The 16,114-nt window shown below is 50.4% G+C and overlaps 1 protein-coding gene across 2 annotated transcripts in view; it reads left to right on the top strand.

The window, feature by feature from the left end:
* PTPRN2 (protein tyrosine phosphatase receptor type N2) overlaps window positions 1–16,114 on the top strand; it is a 984,778-nt gene that overhangs the window by 434,371 nt on the left and 534,293 nt on the right. The window contains exon 10 of one of the 2 annotated variants that reach the window (XM_023225377.1): window positions 14,976–15,062. The exons of the other annotated variant lie outside the window; for it this stretch is intronic. Within the exon in view, the coding sequence (XP_023081145.1) occupies window positions 14,976–15,062 (87 nt within the window). The remainder of the gene's footprint in view (window positions 1–14,975; window positions 15,063–16,114) is intronic. 2 annotated transcript variants of the gene reach the window in all.

Raw genomic sequence — 16,114 nt, 5'->3', positions numbered from 1 at the left:
TGTGGTGTGCTGTGTGGTTTAAGAGTTGTAGTGTGTGGTGTGTGGCGTGGTGTGTGGTATGGTGTGTGTTGTATGTGTGTGGTGTGTGTGCATGGTGCACAGTGTGTTGTATATGTGGTATGTGTGACATGTAGTGTGTTGCATGGTGTGTGTGGTGTGTATTGTAGGTGTGGTGTGCAGTATGTTGCGTGTGTGTGTTTGGTTGCCTGTGTCTCCTCACCCCGAGCTGGAGCCCTCTTTTCTCCTGGGGGCCCCCATGTTGTGTTTGTGGACACTGCGTGGTTCCCTGCAGGTGTCCTGGGGACTTGAGCCACCCTTGCAGGGGGACGGCTGGGGTAGGAGAGTGCCCCAGAGAACCGTGTGATCTGGTCATTTTAAGGGCTTTCCAGATGGGCACCGAGGTGTTCACCAGAGAGTGGGAGGCTGGTGTGGTTTCCTAGGGAACCTGCAGAGCCGCCAGTCCTGTGCCATTCCTGCTCATGGGCTCACCCTGGAGGGAAGGACAGCAGGGCCCCTGTCCGCAGCAGCCTCGCACTTTCTGGGGAAGGAGACCCATCACACCGGGTCATCTCCTGTCTGCACTTGCGACTTTCCACTAGAAAAAAGCTGGGGTTTTTCTTTGCATTGGAGTTTATTTTCTTGTAGTGGGTTCGCCGGCCATGCTTTGGGACTGGAATATTTACCTCCTACAAGCAATGGGTTAAAGGAAAAAAAATCATCATGTTATCTTGGCTGACTCTTCCTTTGCGACTTCAATTGGTTGGAAGCTCTCCGGTGAAGACAGCACAGCTTTTTGTCAACAATTTGTGCCGCTGGGGCAAGGTGCACTGCATGAGGTGAGGTCTCCGTGAGGTCTCCTCTCTTCTTGCAAAGAGATTGAGGTTTTTGCCCTATTATCAGACTAATAATTTGTGATTCCCCTGGGCAGGTTTTCACCAGATTTCAGCTTAAACCTGGACAGATCAGCTATTAATTTCCAAGACACAGATGGCGTTCTTTAAAAAAGGGGGACTTTTGTGGTTTTGGTTGTCCCACAGAAAGGAGAGGAATGTGGTTGAGAACTCGGTGTCACCTCAGCACCCACATGCTCTTCGTGCTGAGGTTCAGATGGGAGGACGGTAGGGCTTGGCTTTTCCGGGCATGATTTTCTCTCTCACATTTTCTGATGGACAGAGTAATCCTTTGCCATTTACATTTTTATCCTTTTTACAAACTAAAGGGATTCTTGAAGACTGGACGAAGGGCAGGACAGCCGCCCCAGTCCTCCAAGGACAACTTTAAAATGATTTCGTGTTAGGCTTCCAGGAGGAATCACAGGACGGACACCAGGTGTAGGGAGGAGGGAGCCCCTTACCTCTCAGCAAAGAGGATCCTGCCTTCTAAATCCAGAGACAAGAGCTTCAGAGACAGCTCACATGCACACGCCTCTCTCTGCCTACCCCAGACCCCTTTGGATTGGGATGTATCCTGTGGAACGACCACGCTGAGCCAGTGGGGTGGATTTTGGGGAAGTGAAACCTGTAGTCAGGAAAACGTGGGGGCCGAGGCAGAGGCTTGAGTCTGGGGTGGCGGCTACAGTGCTGCTGGAGAAGGTGGCCTGGGCCCTTGACCCACGGAAGTCTGGTGAGAGGTCCATGGCAGCCCCGAGACCTGGAATGTGGCAAACGCCCCTGTGCTTGGGGTTCCTGGTCTCTGGAGTGGCAGCTGCGGTGTGTGGCTTCTGGGCTGTGGAGAGAAGAACTTGGCACAGGCAGAGCAGAGCCCGGGGTGCGTGCAGAGAACGCAGGGTGCACGCAGAGCAGGGCCCAGGGGCCCGGATGAGCAGCCTCTGTCAGCAGTGGGAAGAACACAGTGTTGCTTGAAAGAGGAGGGGCCGATGGATTTCCACGAAGGGAAGCTGGAGAGGTTGGAGCCCTGAGTCTTGCGGGGAGGCTGACTGAGGGAAGAATGTGCAAAAAGTGGCGTGGGGCAGCGTTGACCTCTCCGATGCCTCTCAGCACTCCGAAGAGAGACAGATGCAGCTGAAATGTTTCTTCCTTTAAGTTTTTCTTATGACAAAACTTCCTTGCACCTCGGAGAAGACAAGCAGCAAAATGGCAGATGGTGCCGGGCCACCGTTAGGGGCTGCTGTGTGGGGGTTCTGTGGGGGTTCAGTTGGAATGTGGAATTCAGAGAGGCCAGCGAAGGCAGGGACCCACTGGCCAGGGAGGGGAACTTTGGAACCAGAAGTCTGGAAGGAGGTGGGGGCTTCAGTCTCTCTATCTGCCATCCTTGGTGGGGGCCCTGGCCGGGCAGGTTCACCCCAGCCCCTTCCCCAGCTCACTGTGAGATGTGAAATGTGAAAGCCACCGAGTACTCAGGAACCACTGCCCACTCTCCGGGGGCTGGTGTGCTGGAGAGGACGTTCCCATCCCAGTGACTGCCCAGGAGGCCTCACCTCTCAGGAGCCCCTCGGGGGTTCAGCGAGAAGAGCGAACTGCGGGAACCAGCAGGGCGTCAGGACAGGGTGCAGCCGGGGTCCGGGTGACGCTTCCTGCTCGTCCTTCCTTGTTAGAGTAAAGGAAACCCTGAGGATGGATTCTGTGTTTCTGGCACCAGGGCAGATTTCGGGAGTTCTGTCCTGTTCTTCAGTCTCCACACTGTGTTGTAACTTCCTGTTCAGAAAGCGCAGCCCTCACCTCTGTAGAGGCCCCTCCTGAGGGTGGACATGCCCGGCCTTGTCACTGCTCCTCTTCGCTCTGTGGTCTTGAAAGAATATCTTTAGCATGATGGACTTATTACCATTTAAGAAGATTTCAGGTAGGGTGGGAGTGTAGCCCCGATGGGTAAAAATGGTCATGGTTGCTTTTACATTAGAATAGAAGAAGGTGAGAAAGGATGGCATGGGGCAGGGCAGAAAAAAGAGGAAGAAGAAGGAAACAAAAACTCCCAAATCTCAGTATCACCAGCAATCCAGTCCGTCCTGCTGGGGGGCAGCCATGGGAAGCTGCGAGGCAGGGGGGCGGCCATGGGAGGGACTCGAGGCGGGGGTCGGCCGTGGGAGGGACGTGAGGCGGGAGAGTGGCTGTGGGAGGACGTGAGGCAGGCCCTTCCTTCCAGCTCTGAATCGTGGGTTGTGGGGGCTGCTTCCTGCCAGCCTCACTGGGCCTTGGTGCCCCCAGCTGTAAAGTCAGACTCCTGTTTATGAAACGCCCTGTGCTGTTGGAGACCCAGGAACGCCTCTGGAAGATAAGAGATTCAAAGATAAACAAGTAATTTTCCCCTGAAGGAAGTCAGAAGCCTCTGAGTTTAACTTATTGGTTGTTTGGAGTTTGAGTGCGGGAAGTTGTAGATGCCCTGGTAAGGGCTACAGAAACGTCATTGTTCGAGGGTGGAAATAGCTTTAACCAAGTCCCCAAGTCCCTGAATTAAGACTCAGAATCTCTGGTCATCGCTGTAGCCGCAGTTTTACCTGCAAACTCCAGTTTATGGACCTTGTTCTGCTCTCCCTCCTGCGTTCTCAGTGAAGCCTCCCACCAGCCCTGATTCTGTGATTCCTCTGGGATCCAACCTCTCCTCTGTGTTCCCTCCACCATCACCAAGAGCCCCCAAGCTGTGTTGACGGCTCCTGACAGCCCTGCTTCGTGGGAGGCGGCGCGGGTGGTGGCTGCCTCGCTCCCGGGGGCTGTTTCTGGGAGGCGGCGCGGTGGTGGCTGCCCCGCTCCCGGGGGCTGTTTCTTGCTCTGGGTGGCGCTGCCCATGCCAGTGCCCTGGGGACGCCTCCATGTGGCCCCTTCCCAGGTGCATCAGACTCCGCCCAGGGGAAGCAGAGTCAGGGTCTTCAGACCCAGTGCCATGGTTGGGCCTGAGCCACGTCTCGCCAGCCTGGCAGCTCGGTGGGCTCTGTGCCCCACCCGGCTCCCTCCACGGCCAGCTGTCTCCCCTCCTATGGCTCTGTCCATGCTGTCTCCCCTTCTTCCCTCTTCCCTGCTCCCACCCTGGTCCAGGCTGCCTGAGCCTCTCGCGTCCGCACTGCAGGGCCTTCTCTCTTGCACACCTGCATAATGGCTCTGTCTTTCTCACCCGCCATGCACATTGAATCCAAAGAGGACTCCACAAAACCAAATCTGGCCCCGTCACCCTCTCCTGTTGAAATCTGGCTGTGACTCCACTGCTCCTGAGATACAGACCCCAGCCCTGGCGCGGCCCAGGCTGGCTGGCAGCTCTGCAGGTGCATCCTGGGGACACTCCGCCAGGCCCCTCCCTCCATCCCTGGCAGCCAGGCTCCCACAGGAGACCCCAACTCTGCACTTGTCCCGCCCGGAAGGCAGCTTCCTGTTCATGCCTTCTCCCCATTCAGAGACGTCTGTCCACACACCTCTTTCTCAAGTGTCTTTGTCACCTATTTTCCATTATGTGTCTTCAAGACTCTGAGCATCCGGCCAAACCATTGGCCATGGCCCATTAATTTGTAATAATCACACATTTGGCTACTTCTCTTTCCAAGCAAAGTAAACAGCCAGATGTACGGCCCATAGTTCTGTCCGTCGGAGAATTTCCCTTCACCACTGTCCTTTTAGGGGTGTTCCAGAAAGGGGCAGTAGTGCTGCAACTATCCACTAACGTGGGTGCCTGCATATCATGCAGAACCATCTGGAAGCCAGGCCCAGGTCTGCCTCCATCAACTGATTTTAGGGAACTCCCCAGGAGACTGTAGGTGCAGGCTGGGAGAGAGAAGGCAGTGCAGCAGGAGTGGGGACCGTCGGCATTGGGGGCACTTCTTTATGTGACTTGTGCCTTTAGGGCCTACTTAGGCCCGGACACATACCACTTCCATTTGATGACGGAATGCTGCTGTGCACACCCAACTTTCTGGCTTGGTGGGTCAGAAAATATTCAGTTCATGATGAGCAACTCAGGTCCCATGGTAGCTTGATGTCCCATGTTTAAGCATTCAATCCCTACTAAAGCCCCATAGTGGGCCAGCAGCTGTTTCTCAAAGGCAGTCGTTATCCACAAGGAGGGCAGAGCATTGCCCCAACATCCTAAGGGTCAGTTCACCTCGAGAGGAACCTGCCAAAGGCTCCATACAACATGCATCTCTGCCTCTGCCCTTTCAGGCACCCTTGGATCTGCTGGGTCATGTGGCCCAGGAGGCAGAGTAGCCTGTACAGAGCCTGGAGCTGCTGCAGAGCCTTCTCTCATTCTGGGCTCTACTCAAAACCAGCAGCTTTTCAGGCCACTCAGTAAACCAGCTGGAACAACACACGCAAATGGGAAGTTCAGAGAGGCCTGCTAGAAGTTGTGCCTCTCTGTGGGACAGATGGGGAGAATCACACGCAGACTTTGCATCTGTCTCTACACATCATGCAGAGACCACCAGTGCTCTCTGTCCTATTGGAAGCTGACTCAGCATGCTTCGGTCAAATCAGGTTAGAGCCCGTTCCCCTGGGTCAGCACGGGTCTGAGGTCCAATCAGGTTAGAGCCCGTTCCCCTGGGTCAGCACGGGTCTGAGGTCCAGTCAGGTTAGAGCCCGTTCCCCCTGGGTCAGCACGGGTCTGAGGTCCAGTCAGGTTAGAGCCCGTTCCCCTGGGTCAGCACGGGTCTGAGGTCCAGTCAGGTTAGAGCCCGTTCCCCCTGGGTCAGCACGGGTCTGAGGTCCAGTCAGGTTAGAGAACCAGCTCCACCTGGGTCAGCACGGGTTCACAGCTCCCGTTGGAAGCACTTCCTGATCCTACTTGGCGTACTTTTTAAAGGTGACGCTATGTAGACCTTCCATACCTAGATCTTTAGTTAGCTGCTGGCATTTAAAGGGTGTTTATAGTGAGCAGTACAGTCTCATCCGTATGCCCAAAAATAAGTTGTCACAGTGGTTTTCCTCTTGATTTTCTGCCCGGAAGAGGTGATGGTGCGGACAGCCCCACTAGGAGTGGTCCAGGGTTGTCGGCGTGGGTGGGGCACACGAGCTCCAGGGCTGCATGGTGGACCGCAGGAGGAAGCTTCAGTTTGGGTGCACGAAGCATCAAAGCCTCCTTTTCCCAGACCCTGACGTTAGACTCCTGCAGGAAGAGAGCGGGCGTGCAGGGGATCCAGGGTGGAGACAGATGTGGCGTCGGTCGCCGTGGTGTCTGTAGGAAACTGCGGCGTCTGTCGGTCACCGTGGCGTCGGTCGCTGTGGTGTCTGTAGAATGTCCCAGATCGGGCGGGTGAAGCTGCAGAAGCACAGAGTGTGGTCAGCAGGAGCATCAGGGATGATGGGTCCTGTTCTCGGCTTGATTTCATCTGGCCCGCAAGGAAGAGGCAGTAACAAGGTTGCCAAAATGAGATGTGGAGAAATTTCATGTAATTTCATGTAGACTTCCTTCGGTTTTGTTAAGAAGGAGTGTAGGTTGCAACAGGTCCCCGGGCTCACCCCGCTTTTCTGGGCACCTACGTTGGAACGTTGCCTGAATGATAACCTTTTCCGTTTGAGCTTTTCTCCTGGGAGTTTAGTAGTGTAATCTTGGGCAATGACTTCAGTTTCTCTAGCCTCGGTTTCTCTTTAAAATGAGGCCGATAATAGTGCTTTCCTCAGGGGTCTGCTGAGTGGCAGATCCCACTGCCGTCTGGGGCCTAGTGTGGCATCCAGCACAGGAGCTTCCCAGAGTTTTTACTACTCTGAGTATTTCCAACCGCGACGTACTTTTCACTAGTCTGATTTTTAGGGGTGACACTCCTGTAGTCATTTTCTGCTCATCTGTCTGCCCGTGCATTCATTTCAGGGTGATGTGGATGCCACACAGAAGCCCCAGTGCTGTACCGGGGCTGGGAGGACATCGTGGAAGGAGGACACTGTCCCTTCTCACCCTCCAGCGAGTGCTTGCCGAGGCCTTAGGGCCTCCTGTGTGGTTGATTCAGTAGATTCATAGGAACAGGCTTGTCCAACGTGGTTGAGCTTAGAGACGTCACAAACGTGCCGCTGCCCTTTCAGAACTGAGACGCTCTAGAGAGAGGAGACACCATCTTTAGCTTTGAAAGTCCTTCCCACTGCGTTCACAGGCACTCCCAGCTCCGACCCTGACCCCATGAAAGGGCTCATGCCTGTTTCTCTTCCACGGCAATATTAGCGTCCAGGTATTGAGGGTGGAAGCCGCCACATGCAGACACAGCACATCGCACCTGCTGGATCCTCCCACTCGTTTTCAGGATGACGTCCAACTGCTTTCTAAGGAAATTCAGGCCTGGGAATGACAGACGATGGCCGTGCCTTTAAAGATGAACTAGAAATGGCCGCGTGCTCCTTGTGAGCACAGTCAGGCCTGTCTTGTTTGTCTGCTTTACAGAATGGAGCCACCACTCTTCCGCTTTACAGAGGGGCCGGGACGTCCCTGGCTGCCCGGCCGGCACTGTCCCCCTTGCCAGGCTGAGGTAGGAATGGGGTGGACTGCACGTCCCGTACACTTTGTGTAACTGGGGACACACTGGCTTGTGGAGACGGCGGGTTCGCAAACACATTCTGGGCGTGTGGACTTCCTCACTGTCTTCAGGATGTTGTAGGAGTCTTGTGGATGCTTCTGTTGGTTTCCATATTGGAAGGTGGAGGGCAGAGGGCTGAACCCAGGATTTGTGGTGGAGCCCCTCCCATGTCCTCACACCATCCCCTTGGTTTGAAACATGCTAGAAAAGGAGACTCATGGAATTTGGTAGCAAACTTTGATTGGGAAGTTGGTTTATTCTCTGCGTGGGGCACTAGGCTTGAAAGAAATGAACTCAGATGACACGTGGCTCCTGCCTTCAGTGAGTTTGCAGTTTATGGGGGGAGGCAGGATTAAAATATGAAAGTACTAGAGACCTTTTAAAATAAGTCATGAGCTGAGTGGTGCTAATCAAAGCACAGAGGGAATTTTAGGGAAAGCCTGAAGAGCAGCAGTTTCTGTCTTCGTCGATTGGAGTGGTGTGGCTGGTCCCGGCCTTCTCCACCTGCCCTTCTCCACCTGCCCTCTTCCTAATGACTCCAAGGATGGGGAGGCCCAGGGAGGCTGGGGTGCAGGGGGCTGAGGCGAGGCAGGTCAGCGGTGGGAGCCGTCACCGCCAGGCTCAGGCAGAGAGAAAAGCCCAGGCTGCGGGAAGCACAGGAGCTGGGAGGAAGGAACCTGCAGCCACAGGGAAGAAAAGGAAGGGCTTGTCTGGAAGCATGGCAGGAAAGGAAGGAGGGCCTCTTCTGGAAGCATCACACTTGCCTGCCAGGAGGGGTGGGCTTGGAGCAGGGAGGCTGGCTGGATTCAGGGCTGGCGTTCCCAGCAGCCTGCGCTGGTCTCAGCCAGGGTGGAGCTGAGCCGGCTGTGGTGGGTCATTGCTCTGTCCAGCTGCAGCCTGAGCTCACCATTGTGGCCCACCCTGGCTCCCTTCCCTGTTGTCTCCCTTCTGGCCCAACATCTGGCCGTTCAGGCCCTTTCTGACACCAGCGCCCTTCACAAGCTGTTCAGATGGCCCTGGAGGATGCTTTGGGGCAGGGGCCGACCTGGGTTACAGCAGATATCCAAAATGTGCAGGCAAAGAGAGGACATCTGGGACCCCTCCCCTTCCAGCAGCTACTCTTGAAAGGAAAGTGGCTTGTTTCTCAATTGTAAAATTACACGGAACGCGACCTTGAAAAATCCACTTTAAAGAATATGCCACAGGCTTTCCTTGGAGACAGGGAGCAGAAAGGACCTCTGCCAGGGACCCAGCAGGAACCTGGCTCAGCTTTCTCCGTGAGTCACGAGGAGTGTTCTGCTGAAGCAGAGATGGGATGAAGACTGGTACACTGCCTTGGATGTGGGGAGCAGCCACGTGTCACGGTGCTTTCACACTAATCACCTTATTTCATCTTCCCAATTTCTTGTGATAAAATATATATAGCATAAATGTACTGTCTTACCCGTGTTTAAGCATAGAATTCAGCAGCATTAAGAACATTTGTGTTGTTGTGCAGCCGTCACCACTGTCCATCCCCAGAGCTCTTTTCATCCTGTAAAACTGAAGTTCTGTCCCCATTAAACACTACCCTACCCCCGCACCCTTCACGCTACTGTCTTTCTCTGTGAATTTGAGGATTCTAGGAACCTCACATGGGTGGACAGACAGAATTTGTCCTTTTATGCCCAGGTTATTTCTGTTAGCATCATGTTTCCGGGTTCACACATGTTGTCACATGTGTCTGAATTTCTTCCTGTTCAGGGCTGAAGAATATTCTGCTTTTGGTGCAGGCCACGCTTTGCTCCTCCTTCTGTCCATCAGTAGGCCCTTTGGTTGCCCCCGTGCTTTCGTGATTGAGAATAATGCTGCTGTGAACGTGAGGCACTAACATCTCTTTGAGACCCTGTTTTCAATCCTTTTGGGTAAAGTAGTGTCCCCCTTATTTAAGGGGGAGACATTCCAGGACCCCCAGTGGATTCCTGAAACTTCAGATAGTGGAGAACCCTATATAAACTACGATTTTTCCTATACATACATAGTTATGATAAAGCTTAATTTATAAATTAGACAGTATGGGATTAACAACAGTAACTAGTGATAAAATGGAACAATTGTAACAATTTACTGTAATAGAATTTGTGTAAATGTGGTCTCTGCCTTTCAGATATCTTCTCGTACTGTACCTCAGGTACCTGAAACCACAGAAAACAAACTACAGCTAACGGGGGATGCTGTAGATACCAAGGAGTGGAGTTAATAAAAATGCAATTCTATTGTTCATTTTTTGAGGAGTCTCCATACTCTTCCACACTCGATACACCATGTGACATTTTCACCAACAAGGCACAGAAGTTCCAATTTAGCCACATCTTTGCCAACATTTATTATTTTCTGGGTCTTTTTCTTCTTATAGTGGCCATCCTGATAGGTATGAGGTGGTATCACATTGTAGTTTTGATTTGTGTTTTCCTAATGATTAGTGATGTTGAGCATCTTTTCATGTGCTTTTGGCCATTTGTATATTTTCTTTAGAGGAATGTCCATTCAAGTCCTTTGCCCATTTTTAAATGGTATTGTTTGTATTTTTGTTGTTGAGTTTTAAGAGTACTCTATACAGTCTAGGTACATTATGAGGTTTCTTAGTGATGTAAATATTTTACTTTCCTTTAATAGTCAAAATTGGAACTTTTACGTTAAACTAAAAATGTAGCAATAATACACTTACAGTGCTATCTCTTACATTAAAAGCAGACATTGGCCAGGTGTGGTGGCTGATGCCTATAATTTCAGTACTTTGGGAGACCAAGGTGGTGGATTTCTTGAGCCCAGGAGCTTGAGACCAGCCTGGGCAACATGGCAAAACCCCATCTCTACAAAAAATAGAAAAATTAGCAAGGCATGCCGGCATGAACTTGTAGTGTCAGCTAATGGGAAGGCTGAGGTGGGAGGATCACCTGAGCCTGGGAAGGTCAAGGCTGCAGTGAGCAAAGATCATGCCACGGCACTCCAGCCTGGGTGACAAAAAAAGAAGACATTACTGACGTGCTTGAAAACAAAGACTGTCATGTTTATGCTTACAGTTAATGCAAATAGATATCCCTTATTGTGTACTATAGAAATAGTCCTTAAAAGATCTGTGGAATATCATATTTTGCTAGTATCTGTCTTTTGATTGGAGAATTTAACCTATTTACATTTAAAGTAATTAATGATGAGGAGGGACTTCTGTCATTTTAATATTTGTTTTCTATGTTCATTATGGATTTTTTTGCCACTGATTTTCTGCATTACTATCTTCTTTTGTGTTTAGTAGATTTTTAAAAATTAAATGCCTAAATTCCTTTCTTATCTCTTTTTGTACATATTTTATAGCTATTTTCTTTGTGTTTATCACAGAGGATTAGATTTAACATCTGAAAATTACAACACTAACTTGAATTTATACTAGCTTGACTTCAATAATATACAAAAGTTATGCTCCTTTATAGCTATTTACCCACCTTTTTTGGCTATTGATATCACAAAATTGCATCCTTATACATTGCATGTCCCAGGTTATAAACTAGTAATTGTTTAAAATTTATTCATTTCTGGCCGGGTGCGGTGGCTCAAGCCTGTAATCCCAGCACTTTGGGAGGCCGAGACGGGTGGATCACGAGGTCAGGAGATCGAGACCATCCTGGCTAACACAGTGAAACCCTGTCTCTACTAAAAAATACAAAAAAGTAGCCGGGCGAGGTGGCGGGCGCCTGTAGTCCCAGCTACTCGGGAGGCTGAGGCAGGAGAATGGCATAAACCCGGGAGGCGGAGCTTGCAGTGAGCTGAGATCCGGCCACTGCACTCCTGCCTGGGCGACAGAGCGAGACTCCATCTCAAAAATAAAAATAAAAATAAAAAATAAAATAAAATAAAATAAAATTTATTCATTTCTTAAATTATGTAGAAAACAAATTGTGGAGTTACAAACCAAAGTTATAATAATACTAGTTTTATCTAGTGATAGTTTTTAAGATATATACTAGTCTGTATTAAATCACATAGAGAACTAAAAGAAGTTACAAACCACTGTTACAGTAACACTATCTTTTATAATTCACCATATATTTGCCTTTATTGAGATTGTAATTTTTTATATGGCTTTGAGTTATTGTCCAGTGTCCTTTCATTTCATCCTACAAGTCTCCTTGGAATATTTCTTGCAGGGCAGGTCTAGTGATAACAAACTCTCTCAGCTTTGGTTTATCTAAGAATGTCTTAATTTCTTCTTCACTTTTGAAGTGCAATTTTGTTGGATATATGATTCTTGTTTCACAGGTTTATTTTTTTTTTCTGTAGCACTTGGAATATATTTGTTCACTGCTTTCTGTTCTGCAAAGTTTCTGCTGATAATATTTGGAAACCCTGGTATGTGATGAACTGCTTCTTTCTTGCTGCTTTCAAATGTAAGAGGAGGATTCTCCGTTTGTCCTTGTCTTTTAAAAATTTAGTTAAAATGTGTCTCTTTGAGTTAATTTTACTTGGAGTTCATTGAGCTTCTCGGATGTTTATATCCATGTCCTTCATCAAACTTGGGAAGTTTTCAGGTATTGTTCTTCAAGTATTTTCTCTGCCCCTTTATCTCTTTTCTTTTCTTCTTGGCACAATTTCCTCTCACAATTCATATACTGGTTCTCTTGGTGGTGTCCCACAAGTCACTTAGGATTTTGTCACTTTTCTTCAATCTTTTTTTCTTATCATTTCTTAGACTCAATAATTTCCATTGTCCTGTCTTCAAGTTCACTGATTCTTTAGTTTTCTTGCTCAAATCTGCCTTTGAATCTCTCTAGTGAACTTTTTAATTTCAGCTATTGTATTTTGAGCTTCAGAATTTCTTTTATATTTTAGGTTTTCTCTTTGACATTTTCATTTTTCATACATAGTTTTTTTTTTTTTTTTACTTTTTTACATCTTTCTTTAGTTCTTCAAGCATTTTTATGACAATTGTTTTAAAGTCTTTGCCTAGTACATCTGCCATCAGGTCTTTTTTTAGAGACAGTGATTGTTGACTTACCTTTTTCCTTTGAATGGGCTGTAGTTTCTTGTTTCTTTATATGCCTTGCAATTTTTTGTTGAAAACTCAAAATTTTAATCTGACTCTGGAAATCAGATTATCTTTCCATAGGTTTGATATTTTTTGTTTGTCTTTCTTTTAAATTTGTTGCAGGCTGTTTCTGTGCCAAGGATCAGCCTGAGGTGTAAACTTATGGTCTTGTCTGAGCCTTTCCCTGAGCATGTGTGGTGACTTTCTAATTTTCCCTGTATATTCAGTTACTTTTGAATATTCTTGTCTTTAATTTATGGCTCCCAAAAGTGGAAAAAGAGAAAAATGAAGGTGGAAAAAATGGGTGTTAGCATTTTAAATCCCCTGTAAGTCACTTTGGCCAGAGGGGGAGGAGCAGCAACGAGGAGGTGGCCAAACAATGGTGCCTTCCTCCTTGTCTGCACCTCTGTGATGAGAAGCAGCAATCAGCAGTGAGATTACAGATTCCCAATATTTGGAGGACAACATCTGTATTGCGTGTTCTGGCTCCTGCCGGTGTGTGCAGGCTGCTCCAGGAACATGTGCACAGCTACCTACCATAGGGCTGGAGGTGAGGTAGGGGTAGCTCCTACTGTGATGAAAGCTGACATCGACTGCAAGGTGTATCCAGACCTTCCCCTAGAAGTTGGAGGCCTTCCTTAGGCTTCAGAGTTCAAGCATCGGTTACATCAGACAGATCCTACCAGCACAATGTTGTCAGGTGGGAGACGGATTCCTGGTGTTTCCTACTCACCATCTTCCCAAATCTCATTCCTGCTTTACTTTGGTTTTACAGAAACTTTGTAAATTGAGTGGGGTTCATTTAATAGTTTACATTTTAATGATTTTAAAACTGTTGGACTTTTTGCTGTTTTTGACATTTTTGTGTTCATTCATTCATGCAGTTAATGCCAAGGTAGAATCTGCTTGTGGAGTGAGAACTTGTGCCCATGTGCAGGGAGGAGTGCTTGGTGCAGTAGCCAAAGCCTACCCAGCTGCTCTGTGACTTTACCTCCTCACCATGGGGCACCGCGGCCCCCTCGCCTTCTCTGCTCACTGTCTGCCACTCTGTTTCCAGATCTCTCGCCTCTGTTCAAACAGGGCCCCACTGGAGAGGCCTCCTACAGCCCACTTTACAAGACAGTCTCTCCTCTGTGCCCTTCCCTCCCCAGCCCTGCACGCCACTTCTCTACCCAGCTGTCTCCCCCGGAGAGCTCACTGTCAGCCGACAGGAGCTAGTCTGCCTGGGCTGCTGGCACACACTTCCAGAGTGGGAAATCCATCTTCTCCCCGTCCCGGAGGCTGGAAGTCCAAGACCCACGTGTGGGCAGGGCTGGTTCCCCTGAGGCTGAGGAGGGTCTGCTCCCGGCCTCGCCCCTGCTGCCACTGGCCCGAGAGGACCTCGGCTTGTTGGGCTTTCCTCCCGGCGTCTTCAGGCCGTCCTGCGCTGTGTGTGTTTGTCTCTGAGTCTGAACCCGCCTTTCATATGGACACCAGTGATACTGACTTAGGGATAACCCTATTGACCTCAGCTTAACTAAATCTATGATGGCCCTATTTCCATATCAGTTCACATTTGGGTTTTAAGGTTTCAACATATGAATTTTTAGGTGACATAATTCAACCCATCGTAGTACAATTGATTTCTACAGCATCTCTAGAACGTGAATCCCTTGAGAGCAGGGCTGGTCTTGCTGTTCCTTGCTGCATGAGGAAGCAGCTCCTGGCGCCCTGCTGGCATCCTGCATGCTCACTGGATGAGGAATGCAGGCGTTTCGGTCTGCTGGGGTGAAAGCCTTTGCGGTACAACATGCTTTTACATAACACTGTAACTTAATACTCCGTTAAAGTGGTACTAACAGGATTTCACAGGCGACTCGTGACTTTCAACCTGAATGCTAGCCTTCAGGATGAGTCATCAAGCTGCAAACCACCCTGGTGACGGCTCGGGCCTCTTGACAGAACAGGTCCCCAGCCAGGCGGCCTTGTGGGGAGTCTGTGGCCACAGTGGCTTCCGCGAGTGCCCCCACCCGCCGCCCTGAGTTGCTGCCAGTGGGCTGGCTGCCTGGTTTCCACGCTCACCCTTCCACTGGGTGGTTAAATCACCCCTCACTGGGGCCTGGTTCACATCAGAGCCCATTAAAAACAGGTGCTTTCTCCATGGATCTGCCCCGTCCGCAGTCAGAGGCCCAGCATCCGCCACACCTGCCCATCCCTTCTCCCTTCTCCCCTTTATTGTATTTTTACTGAAGGCTGAGAGGAGCCAGTCACCGCACAGTGAGCCACTTGTGCTTCCCACAGCCCGGTCCGCACTGCACTGTTTGTCTGGTTGCTGAAAACTCAGGTGACCCCTTGTGCCTGAGGGGTCAGCTGACCCCAGGCCAGGAGAGCAGGGTGTGTGTGGGGACCAGGGAGTGGGGCTGTGGGGCCACGGGGCTTTAGTTCTCCAGGACTGCTGGCTCTGTGGTGACTGCTCCCCATCCCTGCTGTCGTCCGCAGCCCCCTGCGCCCCGAGGAAGGAAGGCAGCTGGTGGAGGACGTCGCCCGCCTCCTGCAGATGCCCAGCAGCGTGTTCGCCGACGTGGAGTAAGTCCGGGGCCTTGGGTTCCTGTTTGGCTCCTGTTGCTCAGACACAGAGACTGGATGGGAGGGAAGGAGCTGCGAGCCCGTGGCTCTTGTTAATTATACAAGGGAGCCTGTTTAGAGAAATGAAAAGGTGATTTCAGCAGCTTTGTTAAGGTATTTAGAGGCAGTGGAAACCAGTGTTTAAGGGGAAGGATGAAAATCTCCTGAAGGACATTGTCGCTGTAGCCAAGTGTCAAACCTGTGGTGCTGGAGCCACCCAAGGCTCTAGAACATTCTGCACATGCCCTGTGCCAATGTGTGGGAGCCTCTGGATGGCCCACTCCAGAGAACGCTGCGGCCGCATTCATGAACACCTGCTGTGGACACGGCCCTGTCCCTGGCTGTCAGGAAAACGTGCTGCCCTGCGGAGACCTGGCTTTGGATCCCGAGCCTCTGCAGCTCCCGCAGCAGGCATGGCCCTGGTCTCAGCGTGACCTGGTTTAGAGAGTTGTGGGCACGAGGCATGCAGGGCTGGCGTGTGAGTACACACAGGGGCAGCCTCTTTCCTGTCTCACGACAAGTGCTTGAGGAGGAACCATATGTGCATATGTGAATTTTGGAGCAGAGATGGCTGAGTGCAGAAGCTGCAGGAGCTCCCACAGGGCACAGCCGGGTGTGGAGAGAAGGTCAGAGAGAAGAGGGAGGGTGGAGTGACATCCACGGAGGACCTGAGACAAGAGGCCCGCCCAGGCTATGTGCCCACCTCCCTGTAGATCGAGGGGCGCCTGCCTACACATGTTGTTCACTCACCGACTCTTCACACAGGGTGACGTCATTCACTCACTGTTCACACAGGGGTGACGTCATTCACTCACTGTTCACACAGGGGTGACGTCATTCACTCATTGACTCTTCACACAGGGGTGATGTCATTCACTCACTGGGCCTTTCACACAAAGGTAACATCATTCACTCTTCACACAAGGGTGACGTCATTCACTCATCACACAGGGGTGACATCATTCACTCTTCACACAGGGTGACGTCATTCACTTACTGTGTCCTTCACACAG

This window comes from Piliocolobus tephrosceles, chromosome 8, assembly GCF_002776525.5.
Source record: "Piliocolobus tephrosceles isolate RC106 chromosome 8, ASM277652v3, whole genome shotgun sequence".
Taxonomy (NCBI): Eukaryota; Metazoa; Chordata; class Mammalia; order Primates; family Cercopithecidae; genus Piliocolobus; species Piliocolobus tephrosceles.
The sequence above is the reverse complement of the archived record's forward strand: the minus strand, read 5'-3'. Positions and strand labels throughout refer to the sequence as shown.